The 13,524-nt window shown below is 58.3% G+C and overlaps 2 protein-coding genes across 2 annotated transcripts in view; one reads left to right on the forward strand and one right to left on the reverse strand.

Moving 5' to 3' along the window:
• Positions 1 to 1,049: 1,049 nt before the first annotated feature.
• Positions 1,050 to 3,163, forward strand: FZD9 (frizzled class receptor 9). Its single transcript, XM_048966693.1, has one exon. It carries the CDS (start codon positions 1,084 to 1,086, stop codon positions 2,833 to 2,835), a length of 1,752 nt encoding a protein of 583 aa, XP_048822650.1. The 5' UTR covers positions 1,050 to 1,083; the 3' UTR covers positions 2,836 to 3,163.
• Positions 3,164 to 6,128: 2,965 nt separating this feature from the next.
• The window catches only part of BAZ1B (bromodomain adjacent to zinc finger domain 1B), a 52,078-nt gene continuing 44,682 nt past the window's right edge, over positions 6,129 to 13,524 (reverse strand). The window contains exons 16-19 of the mRNA XM_048966649.1: positions 12,916 to 13,034; positions 10,515 to 10,666; positions 8,759 to 8,862; positions 6,129 to 8,241 (exon numbers count right to left, since the gene is read on the reverse strand). Of these exons, the coding sequence (XP_048822606.1) occupies positions 7,875 to 8,241; positions 8,759 to 8,862; positions 10,515 to 10,666; positions 12,916 to 13,034 (742 nt within the window). The 3' untranslated portion in view covers positions 6,129 to 7,874. The remainder of the gene's footprint in view (positions 8,242 to 8,758; positions 8,863 to 10,514; positions 10,667 to 12,915; positions 13,035 to 13,524) is intronic.

Consider the following 13,524-nt stretch of genomic DNA (forward strand, 5'->3'; position numbering starts at 1 on the left):
GCGGGCAGATTTCTGTGCAGCCTCTGTGATTTCTTTATTCAAGCTATTGATATTGGATTCCCAGCCCAGGGACACTTCCAAAGCCATAAATCTGCCGCGTTGCTCTACCTGCTGTTCTTGTTTTCACTGTGAGGCTTCCAGACCCGCCGGAGACCTCAGCTTCTGTGCGCAGCCACGGTGCCGCGGGCACGGCAATCCGGGCGCGCTCCCCCACGGCCGCCCCGGCGCTCCCCCGGCTGTTCCGCGGGGCTGACGTGCTGAGGACCGCCGGACCCCCCGCCGTGCGCCCCGGGCGGGGCCTGGGCATCCCACGGGGCGGCCGAGGGCGCGGGACGGAGGTGAGCCACCGCCGCTCCTCTACGTTGAAAGGAGCCCCTTGACTCCGAAAATCCACGTGTTGCTTTTGGCCGGGCTGCGGCACCCCCTGCCAAGAGCAACAGTTTTACATATTAAAGCAAAATTAAATTAAAAGACATTTATTTGCGAGTTCGCCCCTCATTAACCCTTCGCGGCCCGGAGGCACCGGGAGTTGCGGGCACTGCCGGGCGGCCGCTCGTGCGGCGCTGTGGCAGGAGCGTGCGGGGCCCCAGCGGCAGCGGGACGGGAGGGGCGAGGGCCGGACGGAGCGCCCACCTCCCCGCCGGGCCCGCAGCAGCGCCCACGGCTGGGGTTCGCCCCCAGCGCGGCCCGCAGCGCACGCACGAGGGGCGGCGCTTCGCCGCAGCCCCGGGACACCCGCACAGCCCCGCGGCGGCAGGGAGCTGCGGCGCCGCGATTTCCCGCGACCGACGAGCGGCCGCACGCGCCGAACCGCCGAACTTCCGAACCGCGGCCGCCGGCGGGGCCGTCCCCGCCCTTACTCCGCCCCGGGGGCGTGGCGGCGCGGCGCGGGGCGGGCGCGGTGCCGGGCCCTGCGCGGGGCTCGGCGGGGCTCGGCGCGGCGCGGGGCCGCATGGAGCGCGGCGCGGCGGAGGGCGGCGGGCGCTGCCCCGGCGCGGGGCCGCCGCGGAGCGCGGGGGCGCGGGGGCGCGCGGGGGCGCGGGCGCGCCGGGCCATGGCGGCGCTGTAGCCGCGGGTCGGGCCATGGCGGCGCTGCGGCTGCGGCTCGCGCTGTCGCTGCTGTGGCAGTTGGCGGCCGCCGGCCGCGGGCTGGAGCTGGGCGCGCTGGAGGCGGCGCGGGGCCGGGCGGCGCGGTGCCAGCCCGTGGACATCCCCATGTGCCGCGGCATCGGGTACAACCTGACCCGCATGCCCAACCTGCTGGGCCACGAGAGCCAGCGCGAGGCCGCCCTGAAGCTGCACGAGTTCGCGCCGCTGGTGGAGTACGGCTGCCACGTCCACCTGCGCTTCTTCCTCTGCTCGCTCTACGCGCCCATGTGCACCGACCAGGTGAGCGCCAGCATCCCCGCCTGCCGCCCCATGTGCGAGCAGGCGCGCCACAAGTGCGTCCCCATCATGGAGCAGTTCAATTTCGGCTGGCCCGAGTCGCTTGACTGCGGCCGGCTGCCCACCAAGAACGACCCCAACGCCCTCTGCATGGAGGCCCCCGAGAACGCTTCGGCCGCGGAGCCGCACAAGGGCCAGGGCATGCTGCCGGTCGCGCCCCGGCCGTGGCCTCCAGGCTCTGCAGAGGGCCGTGGCCCCAACGGGCTGGGAGCCTGCGACAACCCCGAGAAGTTCCAGTACGTGGAGAAGAGCCTGTCCTGCGCACCCCGCTGCTCGCCCGGCGTGGACGTCTACTGGTCCCGTGAGGACAAGGACTTTGCCTTCGTCTGGATGGCTGTGTGGTCCACCCTCTGCTTTGTCTCCACCGCCTTCACTGTGCTCACCTTCCTGCTCGACCCGCACCGCTTCCAGTACCCCGAGAGACCCATCATCTTCCTCTCCATGTGCTACAACGTCTACTCAGTGGCCTTCATCATCCGCTCGGTGGCAGGGGCTGAGAACATCGCCTGTGACCGGGAGAACGGCGAGCTCTACATCATCCAGGAGGGGCTGGAGAGCACGGGCTGCACCATCGTCTTCCTCATCCTCTACTACTTCGGCATGGCCAGCTCGCTCTGGTGGGTCGTGCTCACCCTCACCTGGTTCCTGGCTGCCGGCAAGAAGTGGGGGCACGAGGCCATCGAGGCCCACAGCAGCTATTTCCACATGGCCGCCTGGGGCATCCCGGCCATGAAGACCATCGTGATCCTCACCATGCGGAAGGTGGCGGGGGACGAGCTGACGGGGCTGTGCTATGTGGGCAGCATGGACGTCAGCGCGCTGACCGGCTTCGTCCTCATCCCGCTCTCCTGCTACCTGGTGGTGGGCACCTCCTTCATCCTCACCGGCTTCGTCGCCCTCTTCCACATCCGGAAGATCATGAAGACGGGCGGCACCAACACGGAGAAACTGGAGAAGCTGATGGTGAAGATTGGGGTCTTCTCCATCCTCTACACCGTCCCGGCCACCTGCGTCATCGTCTGCTACTTCTACGAGCGCCTGAACGTGGATTACTGGAACCTCCGTGCCCTGGAGCGCGGCTGCGTACCGCTGCCCGGCCGACGTGCGGCCAACTGCTCGCTGGAGGCCTCGGTGCCCACCGTGGCTGTCTTTATGCTAAAGATTTTCATGTCGTTGGTGGTGGGCATCACCAGTGGGGTGTGGGTGTGGAGCTCCAAGACGCTGCAGACCTGGCAGAGCCTGTGCAACAGGAAGCTGGGCGTGAGGACGAGGGGCAAGCCCTGCAGTGGGGTGAGCTGCGGCGGGGTGCACTGCCACTACAAGGCACCCACCGTCATGCTGCACATGACCAAGACGGACCCGTACCTGGACAACCCGACACACGTCTAGCGTGGGGCTGCTGCTCCGCGTGGCACCGGGAGAGTGCTGTGGGTAAGGGCTGAGCCCCGGGGCCGCTGTGGGGTGGAATGGGGGGCGCATGGGTTTGGGCTGCCCACTGCAGTGCCCGGCCCAAGCAGCTCGCTGCTTTTCCTAGGGATCGTTCCGTTGTTGCTGTTGCCAAATCCAGTGACTGTTCTAACGCTTTCTTTGGGGGGGCGGCTGGGGCCGGGGCAGGAAGGGGAATAATCCAGTTCGTGTTTATTTAATTCTGTAATTTATTTTAGATTTTTTTTTTTTTTTTTAATCATTAGCTGCGAGGAATGGAAAAAACAATAAACCCTGGATGTGTTATTTCAACCGAGCCTCGTGCTGTGTGCAGGAACAGAGGGGCTGAGGGTGGCCGTGCAGAGCTCACCAGTGCTGTGGTGCAGGCAGCATGCAGGGCTGACCTGGCTGGGCGATGGGGAGCAGCGCCCAGAGGAGTCAGGACAGCCCTAACCCCAGTGCTGCATCCCAACTGATCCACCAGCACAGATCCTCATGTAGTGAATAATGTTTTCCGCTCAGTGCTCGATGCTGAGTGGTGTTGGTTGGAGCTGTGGGGCTGCTGTGCCATCGCAGTCTTGGTGCAGTGCGGGGCCGGGAGCCCAGTGCTGGGCTGGGGGACAGGGTTTGGCCTCGGTGTGCCAAGCAGCAGCTTGAGGTGCGGGTCATGGAAACTTCTGGGCAGCTTTATTTATCCCCTGCTCCGGTTACAATCCCATCTTGCCTTCCCCATTGTCCCAGGGGAAACTCAACCCTCAGCTGGTGCTGCCGGGCCGGGGCAGGAGCTGTGCGGCTCTGGTGGAGCTGCCCAGGGAGCCAGGGAGAGCTGTGGCTGTGGGGTGCCTGTGCCTGGCTACAGCCTATGGGCTCCCAGTGCCAGCCCATGGGCCCAGCCCTGCAGTGGGCAGGGGTTGCGGGATGGGATGGAAGTCTCTGTCCTCTCATTTCTAGCTAGTGAGCAGCACGCGGCCTGCTTGTCCCTCATCATCTGTGTGCAGCTGCCTTGGCACACACAGGTTGGTGCCCACCATTCCTTGGCACCAGTCCTGGTGGCCCAGAGCCCTAGTAAGAGCTGCAGGCTCAAGGTGTGTCCTGTAGGGGCCGTGTCCTCTGTGTGCCCCCAGCCCCAGCTGCTGCCGGCAGGCCGGGCTGGCGCCACGGTGAACATCCGCACCGAGCACCCCGTGCTGCCCAGGTTGCTCCCAGCTTGTTGGTGCCCAGCAGACATTTGCCATGGGGCTGGAGAAGTCGCACAGGCTGTGCTGGGGGCACTGCAGCATCACGCGGCCACGAAGGGGCAACAGTGGAGGCCCACAGTTGGGCTGTGAGCCCAGCCCTGCCCGCAGCTGGGATGGGACGCAGCCCTTCAGTGCTGCACCGCAGCGCTGAGCGAGGCTTTGTGTGCACATCGCCGCCGCGATTGATGTTGGGAAGCGCCTTTAATCCGCTCTCCACCGCCCCTGGGGGTGTTGGGACGTGGGGAGAAGTTGAGCGATGGATCTGAGAAACCCTCTGCTCCCCCGGGAGCAGCGCTGGCGGCAGCGCACAGAGCGGAGCAGCAGCAACATGGAGGGGCAGCAGTGGGCATGCAGCGCTGTGCAGGAGCTCTGTGGCATCACGGCGGCCGTTGGTGCCCAGTGAGTCGCTGCGGGGGCACTATGCAATGGTACTGGGCGCTCCAGCGGTCAGCCCCATCCCTGGGCAGGGATCTCTGCCTGGTGCCCCGTTGCTGGGCCAAGGGGTTGCGGCCTCCCAGCTGCCATGGAGGGGCGGTGTGGGCAGATAACGGGGCCGAGACCGGGGTTGGGAGAGTCAATATTGGCTCAGGGATAGACTCCAAAGTCCGGTGCAAGGCGGGCTGGGCAGGAGCCACTCACCTGGGCCAGGGCCGGTGACCCAGGCCCCGGCACTCTGCACTCGAAGCCTCTTTGGGGCTGAGCCCTGAGCTACACTGAGCCCCAGATCGCGCTGCTCTGTGGGCCCGAGCACAGACACACGGCAGTGATGGCTGGGGGCAGCTCTGTGTCCTGCTTGCATCCCTGCGGTCGTCCAGCTCCCGCGTGGCTCTCGGAGCCCGTTGGGACAGCCCGCCCTTGAGCACCCTGCCTCTTGCCAAGCCTCGCTGCCTCTCAGGCACTCGCCCAGATAAGCTCGTCCCGCCGGGCCCCAACTATCAGCAGCACGGGGCCGCCGGCGCCTGACCAGCGCCTGTCCACTGCCCGCTATCAGCCCCGGCGGCCCGGGCGGCTCCTCCGCAGCCCCAGGAGCTCGGTGCGGTCCCGCTGGCCACCGTGGCTCAGCCCTGTTGTGTCCCAGGCCCAGCCCAGCGTTGCAGTGGGTGCAGCGGGTGCCACGGCCGCCCACTGGCTGAGTGACGGCTATTAATAGGGTCTCACGGGGCGGTAATGCCATGCAGGGCTGCTATAAAAAGCAGGGCTTGGAAAAGGTCTCGCAGCAGATGCTGATGTGAGGACTCCACGCCGAGGCCTGGAAACATCCCAGCCTGGATCACGCTCCGGTTTGCCCGGGTCCTGTTGCACACCCAGCAGTGAACCCCTGCTTGCGGCACGGCCGTGAGGTTTCTCTATGCAAACAACGTTTATCCGCTGCCTGTAACATTGAAGCGCCCAGACCCAGCGGGGCTCCTCAGCCTCACTCTGCCCAACTGCCAGACCCCACCGCAGCTCGGGGGGCTGCGCTCGGTGCTGCAGCGTGACAGCGCTACCCAGGAAAGCACCACCCTCTTGTTCCTGTGGCACTGGGACAAGTGCAGGAAAACTCTGGCAAACACCCTCACTTGAGAGCTGCTGGGCGTACATCAGCACCAGCTCCTTCCCCTGCTTCTGAAGCTCAGCAGAGCAGCATCCCAGCCCTGCTGGTAAGGGATCTGATGGCTGTTTGGTCAGACACACAGAACAGGCCTTGGCCATCTCAGGACTGCAGCAAAGACAGCCATGGTTGCAAAATGCCAGTGCAGGGCACACAGCTCCATGCTGCACATTAACCTGCTGTCAGCGCAGCTTCGCACCAGCTTTGCGTGAACGTGGCCCCAGCCATTTCCACCGCCTGGAGCAGAGGCACGGCCAGGGGCCGCTGCCACCCAACCTGAGCAGCGTTTGGCCCAGAAGTGCAGAGCTGTGAGCTGGCCTGACGCAGCTCAGTGCTCCTCTGGGCCTCTTGGTGGGAGCTCCAGCAGGCGCGAGGCCACCGTGCTGCAGGAGCAGAGGATACCACAAAGGACGCGCTGCGAGCCGGCTTTACAAACACAAGTACATAATGTTTATTTTTCATTTTCCAACTTATTACAAGTACAGCCCTTAGGAGAAACCCCCCTCCCCCCACAAATGACATTTATTTTTAAAAAACGTACGGTTCCAAAGGTTTCACTGCGTAGGACCTGCAGAAAATGTTCTCTATTAACAGGACAAAACATGGCCTCTGATGGGGACGTGCGAGATACAAACGTCAGTGCTACTCCGTGGGGCAGGAGCTGAGGCTGGGGTGGGGGGAGGTGGCTGGAAATGTGTCTTGTGGCTGCAGCCTTCAGCAGTCAGAACTGAAACAAATACCTGTTAACAAAACAACAAACCAAAAACTCCACAAAACTAGGCTGCAACTTGTCACCGAGGATCCTTTTATTCTCAAATCACAGGAGCTGCAACTGCTGCTTACGTTTTTCCGTGTCACAAAGCTGGGACAGAGCAGCCCTGTGGCTAGTTTGTTCCAAACTGCAGAACTCCATAATAAAAAGTTCAAGCCCTGATTGTATGATCAAAATCTGTCATGATGGAGAGGTGATTAAAGAACACTCTTTTCTTAGAGAAAAGCCGGTGTGCCGAATGGCAGAACCCACTGCTGGGACACGGCCAGCGCGGGGCAGCCTGAGGCACCGGGGGCGCGAGGGAGGTGAGCTAAGGGAGGTGTGACTGCAGGAGATGAGAGCACGGCTGGAGAGGGACTGGGGACCCTCACGAGTGCCCTGGTGCGTCCCCAGCTACTGATAGGAAAATGAGTTTTCAGAGGGGGAAAATATACAGCAAACACCATTTGATATAAACTGTACATGTGCCAAAGCAAGACAACGGTATCTTACAGGTGTTCTTTATACAAGATCACAGCTAGAAACAAGCCACTTTCAATTACTAGAAAATTAATTTAAAAAGTTAAACGTAACATGTTTCTGCTGCTCCCCTTGCCCTTGAGCTCCCCAGGGGTGTGCAGAAAACCATGCTCTCCCGTATGCTTCTGGCACTCGGTTCATCCAAAGGGCTACGACTGCGTGCTGGTCAAGGTGAGCAGGGAAACCTGCTGCCTACTCTGCCAGCTCGGCACAGAGCTGAGCTCGGAAGACCCCTCTGGAGCACAACAACTCCAGAGATCGCTCCCCAAGAAGAGAGGGGGGAAAAGCGAGAGCACCTCGAAGCCAATTGTGTTAGGATGCTGGTGAAAGCTGTGTCTCCATAAACGTAAGTGCTTGCTCGCTACGCGGCCCTGCAGCAGGGGCTCAAAATTAACACCATATAAATATATACATACAAGAACTAGCAGCCCGTTGGCCTGGTCGCACCCAGTCTGTCTGTGGAGCAACACAATCCCTCCCTGCACAGCTCGGGGCCGATCTCACAGTGCAGGCAGCAGAGCCCGAGGCAGCGGCAGGGCTGGAGCTGGAGTAGGCTTCGTGCTCCCCTGCCCAGTCAGGCTTTGGCCAGGCCTTTCCTTTGCCCTCCCGCCTTCCCCTCCTGGAAGGACAGACACGTATCATCTCTGTGTAATTTGCAGGAAGCAGTTAAGTCATCTCTGCTCGCTCAACGGATGACAAAATATTTGAGGAAACTGCAGAAAAATTAAAGTTAAGATGGGCCAAAGGAAAGGCTGGATTAATAGCAAAGTGCCCTGCTGCTTCTTTACTCCCTCCAGACACCCCATCCTGCTGCCCAGCAGCACCAGAAGGCCTGCTCCAGCTCTGGCTCTCCCCCTGGTCCCCGTCGCCCCCCCGCCATCCCTCACTTCTTCCTTCTCCGGCCCCGGGAATGCTCGAGGGGCTCGGACTCACTGTCTCCTTCCTGCTCCTCCAGTCCCTGGCAACCAGCAGAGAGCTTCTTGCGTTTTCTGCGTGCGTAGGTGTGGCCAGGCAGGTGCTTGTGCACCATGTCGATCAAACACTGTTCCGTCTTCTCCAGGCAGGACAGTACGTGACTCCCGTTCTGGTTGTAGCGCTCGGCGTTGGAGAACACCTGCTTCATGTCAGAGAGAAACTCCTGCACCGAGCGGTAATTGCCACAAGAGCACTTGCTCTGCATAGTCTGGAAGTCCATGGGGTTGCTGATGACCTCACAGTAATCTTCGGCGTCTTCTGTGGTCACTGGCTCCCTGATGAATGGAGAGCCACAAAGAGGAAGGAAATGAGCAGCTCTGGCCCTGCACAGTGCAGAGCTGCCAAGCGTGAGCAGCAGCCCCAGCACACCCCACCACAGTGCCATCGCAAACCACACGCCTCGAGAGCAGCAGACAGGTCAGCCCTGCAGCGGGCGCAGCACTGATAACAGGAAGGAGGGCGGTGCAGGGAGCGGCGCGCGGCTCGACGGCTCTGTGCACCACTGCCCACAAACCCGGGGGCTGCTGAAAACCGATCCCAGCCTCCTGCCCTTGTCCCACAACCGATTGCATTGCTATCCTGCACCAGAGGAACCCCAGGTCTCCATTCCAGCAGAGAACTGAGACCACGGTGATTTCTATTGGAGCAACTTCTAATGGAGCACTTCTCCCCAAGTGTCACTTGCTACACCTAACACAGGATGCACAATTCACAACCAGCCAGTGGATCCAGCAGGACCACAGCATGGCGCCCCACAGTCCTGTGTGCACGCAGGAGGCCGCCTCCCCTCACCTGAAGGGCCAGCTGAAGCGGTACTTGATCAGCTTGCTGAGGATTTCCTCACACTTCTGCAGCTCGAGGCTCTGGCGACGCGCCGTCTTCCTTGTTTGAAGGACCTGCCCACACAAAGGAGGGATGCTGTTAAAAGGAGGGGAACCACCATGAGCTTCAGCGTTCAGCAAACAATATCTAGGGTGAAGCAGCTAGTTCCTAGCAGAGCTTTTCTTTTCAATCCTTTTGCTCACAAGCCAGCGCTTCATGGTGTGGGAATATACAGAAGTACTGCAGGAAAAAACTTCTGGTCTTTCAAATGTAGCCATCTTCCACAATAATCGAAAGTGCTCTGCTGTGGGACCTTTGATAGCAACAGCCAAGACATGTGGTGGGGGCCTGAGTTACAAAATGGGAGCCCCATACAGAAGCTCTGATGGGAATAGATCACAAGCAGCCTCTCTTCTCACTGGGGGCAGCAAGCTTTTTCAAGATAGGTTCAAAGACAACATGGTCAAAGCAAGCAGCCAAAGAATACAGACAGCAAATGCAGAGTGTAAATTCCCTCTATGAGCCCCTGGCGGACAGCATGTGAGAGGCAGAGGGGGACAGCACTTGTGTTGCTGTACTGACAGGCCCATCGTAGAGCCTACTCTGCCATCTTAAATACCAGAGAGCAGCTGATGCCTCCGGATTGCTGTCCTGTACACAGGAGTGACACAAGGTCAGTCGTTTGCCTGCAGAGCTGTAGGTCAGCACAGGGAGATCTCCTCGGCTCTGCCACACGGCTCACAAGGCATTGCACTGCTTGAGGTATGTCTGTGATGGGAAGGCTCCAAAACACATGGAGACGTTCCTGAACAGCTTTCATCTCTTCACAGGACAAACAGTTCATGGAAGAGCCCTGGGCAGTTTTTCAGAGCTCCTGACCCAGCTGCTCCCTAACATTTTTCCCCACCTGAGTATTTCACTGTGCTCACTATGCTCACAGGGGGAGCCCGTGATGAGCTTGCTGGTTTGGTTGTCCTCCACTCTGTAACATGGACCAGACTGAAGGATGCTGCAGATCCGGCAGCCAGCCCACTCATGATCAGCACAAGAAGCTTGAAGACATGATCGAACCACTCAAGAAGAGTGGCAGGGTACACAGGCAGCACCACCACTGCTGCTCAGCAGACAGATGGCAGATGGAGCAGGAGCTGTGACGCAGCCCGCGCAGCTCTGGTATCCTCACGTATGTGCTGCAGTGTGGCCCTCCCCAGGACAACCAGCACAGCACGCACGCACAAGATTGCTCTGTTCAGGAACAGAAGGTTTTATTCTTTAAATGTCAAGTGAAACCTAAGCCAGCTGAATTATGTCCTGGAGGTTGGAGAGTGACCATACGCACAACAACTGTCAGAAAATGGCCAAGGCTAGGGAGTGAGGGTCCTACATTGCTGGCATTCTCTGACCATCCAGGACCTCCTCGATCCCCCCACCTCTCTGCAGAGACATATGGATGCTATTTAAAACCCTTTAACAAGCTGCAGGCTGCCTGCTAATCAAGGGGGACAATGTGTGAAAGCGGCTGGGGAAAGATGCCTGGCATATCTCTGCTCCATGTGCACCGGGCCCTTAAGGATATGCCTCCTTTGTTAACCCACCCGCAGCCCAGCACAGGTTTCACAGTACAATTCAGGGCATTTCTTTGGGAAGGGGAGGGGAGGAAGTGTGACACCTGTTTCGTTTATAACTCATGATGTGAGCAGCCCCCGGGGAGCAATTTGGCTCTTACCAGCTCATCAATGTCTGCGCTGTTGACAGGTGCAGCCCGCTGCCGGGGTCCCCTGGCAGGGTGCAGTGACTGCTTCTTCCTTTGGTGCCTTCCCTGCCTCGAGGAGTACATGGCTGTGCTCTGCTTGCCGCGGGCGGCCTTTCTGGGTCTCACTGAAACACATAAGCCAGTGGCTTAGAGGAATGGGTTAACCTGGAAGCAGAGATCACAAGCCCTTTGCACAGCGGCAGCGCCAGGCAGCCTCACTCACAGCACAGCGAACGCAGGGATGATGGCGGTGACCCGGCTTTCTGTCACCATCCTCACTCAGCACACGCCCCTGTCAGCTGTGCTCTATACCCTCTCCAGATGAGCTATGCTGGTAACAGCCCACATCCAAAAAAAGGCCACTGCTGTCTGGCAGCAGCTTTCTAAGGGTGGTCATGCATGCCAGCTTCCAGCAGACCCCAGCTTCTGCAGGACATCTGGAGGCTTTCAGCTGCTCTGCCCCAAAGCTTTGCCTTCTGTCTGAGCGTTGCAGTAAAGACCTGCAGAATGAAGCGCTGAAACCCTGCTGTATCCAGACTTGAAGGATGGTGAGGGACAGACATTTGTTTTAAACGTGACTGCAACATCCTTTCAGAAAGCATCGGGTGCAGGAACCTGCAGACCTCCTTCGGGTTCCCACTGCCCCTCAGGGTGCTCTGCCAAGCGCTTACAAGTGGCCCACACAGAGGGTAAGCCAGTTGCTAAGCCCCCCTGAAAAGTGAACTGCGTGCAGAGGGAGTGTCGTGTTACTGCAGCGTGGAGCTGCGAGTGGGAAACAATGGGATTTTATTCCCCAAGACAGGAGCTGCTGCGTTGCGTCCCACAGAAGCGCTCTGTGTGCGAGTCTGCCTGTCAGAGCGCTGCACCCATGGAGACAAGCACGGCGTTGAAGGCCCTCGCCTTAAGTTTCTCTCTGTACCAAGGGAACGTGTAGGTCTTCCTCCCCAGCCAAGCTCCTTCCATCTGGTCAGAAGGGTCTGAGCAAGCTGCATCCAGCGTGCTGCAGCGCTCCATCTGCAGCCTCTAATCCAGCCCTGCCCAATAAATCATCCCTCCCAGCCCCCCTGCGGGAGCAGCGCGTGTCAGGGCAGCGGGCCGCCTGCCTGCTGTCACTCCTGCTTGTGTGTCAAGCGTGAGGCATGTGTTAGATGTCTGACAATCCAACATTCTAGGTTATATCCCTCAGGATAAACGCCATGAGGATTAATGGGACTTCTCTATTAAAACAAAAGTTTTCCACAGTGACCTTTCCACGTTAATGCTCTTTAAAACCACGGGGTTGCATTTAGTGCTTTATTTTTAGTGACTGTAACCCTTATGCTATTGTTTGGAAACCTTGGCTTTGCTCCTGACTTGGCTGCGCAACATCGGCTGAACATACTCCAAGTGTGGACATGGATACACCACAGAACAACAAGCAGCACGCATAGCCAGGGTATCAGTGAACACCCCTGAAACCAGAATAAAGCAGGCGAATCGAGACTGATAGACCCGGATGGAAACCCCTGAAAGAATACAGGATAATCCTTGGGGTCCTGGTCTCTGAATTTCACCATCTGCCCTGGTTAGGACAGGCTGAAGCTAATTTTATGTCAGTCAAGGACATTTTGACAGAAAGCAAAAGCTGGCTGTGTGCTGTTCTGAGAGTGAGCTGCTCATTGCACCAAGTTGCCCAAACAAGACAGAGTCAAACTCCCTTAAAAACAAAGTCAACATGCATACCAGAAATTGCACTGCACGCTGGGGTAGGCAAGTAGTCACTGATGAGTCTAGAAAATGTTATTTCACTCTGCTCAGGAGTGAGTCAGCTGTGTATCCTGAGTGGTCTCTATGCAACCAACAGGTGCTGGCTGCCCAGGCCCTGCTGCACTTTGACTACTGTGCCTTCCCACGGGAACCAACAGATGAGGTCCTGGTCTGACTACTTAAAAATGGCCCCTTTCCACTAGAAATCCTGCATGTAAGGTGCTACGAGCTTGTGCTAGGAAGGGAGAAAGCAAGAGCAGTAGAGTGTTGTGGCCAAAGCTCCAGTTTTCCAAGACGCACTGCAGGCACAGACTGCCAGTACCAATTACAGGTAATGCTGTTCCCTAGACCTTCCCTGCTGCAGCTTCTGCTGATGCTGAACGGGTGTCTGCAGTGTTCCCAGGAGAACAACAGTTCACAGAAGCGCTATCTTTGTCACAAAGGGAAGGGAGTTCACTCCAGCTCCCCAGGGAAAACACAATCACAGACTTCCCTTGTGCAATTCCCTATTTCCTAGTAAGAACCTGTTTCATGTGAAAGCACAAGTCTAAAATTGGATCAATTCTTTGAACACTGAAGTCATAGTCTTAATATTCTCTGTTAATTTCCTGCATGGTCAAAGCCTTACGTTTCAATCCAGCGACTTCATAATCTTCTTCTTCCTCTTCTTCTTCCTCAGCATCTTGCTCATCAGAAGCTTCCTCACCTTCTTCACCTTCATCTTCAGCAGAATCCTCTGTGTAGTTCCTAGAGCACGGCAGGTAAACACATGTGTTGTACCAGGACCTGGGAATGAGGAGCCCTGGGCCCCCCGTACTGTTTGCTCACACACAGACTTGACCACCTCAGTGTGTAAAATAAACATCCCGACTCAAACTGAAGTGATCCAGTGTATTTGCAGAGGACCAAGTTGTAGCTACAGCTAAAAGAACACTTCTCGGACTACAGCTGGAACACCCCAACAGCTGAATCTGTGTCTTTTCTCCCTTTTCCCCCACTCCTGTTCTAGATAACCATGTGATAATAGATTTTGACAATGAGACTGCTGCACAATTCTCCCCTCTGTGAACAAGTGCTGCTGTTTTACCCTGGTTTGCAAGCCTCGCTTGAGGAGTTTCACAATGGTTTTACTTTGGGCTGTTTTTTTCCCCTTCGGCTCCTGCTGGAGTATTTCCCCGTTATTGCTTTCCCCTGTCACTACAGGAAACAGACCTTGTTTAGTGTTATTCACAGCTAA

Source organism: Lagopus muta, chromosome 20 (assembly GCF_023343835.1).
Source record: "Lagopus muta isolate bLagMut1 chromosome 20, bLagMut1 primary, whole genome shotgun sequence".
Classification (NCBI taxonomy): Eukaryota; Metazoa; Chordata; class Aves; order Galliformes; family Phasianidae; genus Lagopus; species Lagopus muta.

Coding starts and splice junctions, on each gene's coding strand:
- FZD9 (XM_048966693.1), top strand. CDS start 1,084: ATGGCGGCGCTGCGGCTGCGGCTCGCGCTGTCGCTGCTGTGGCAGTTG.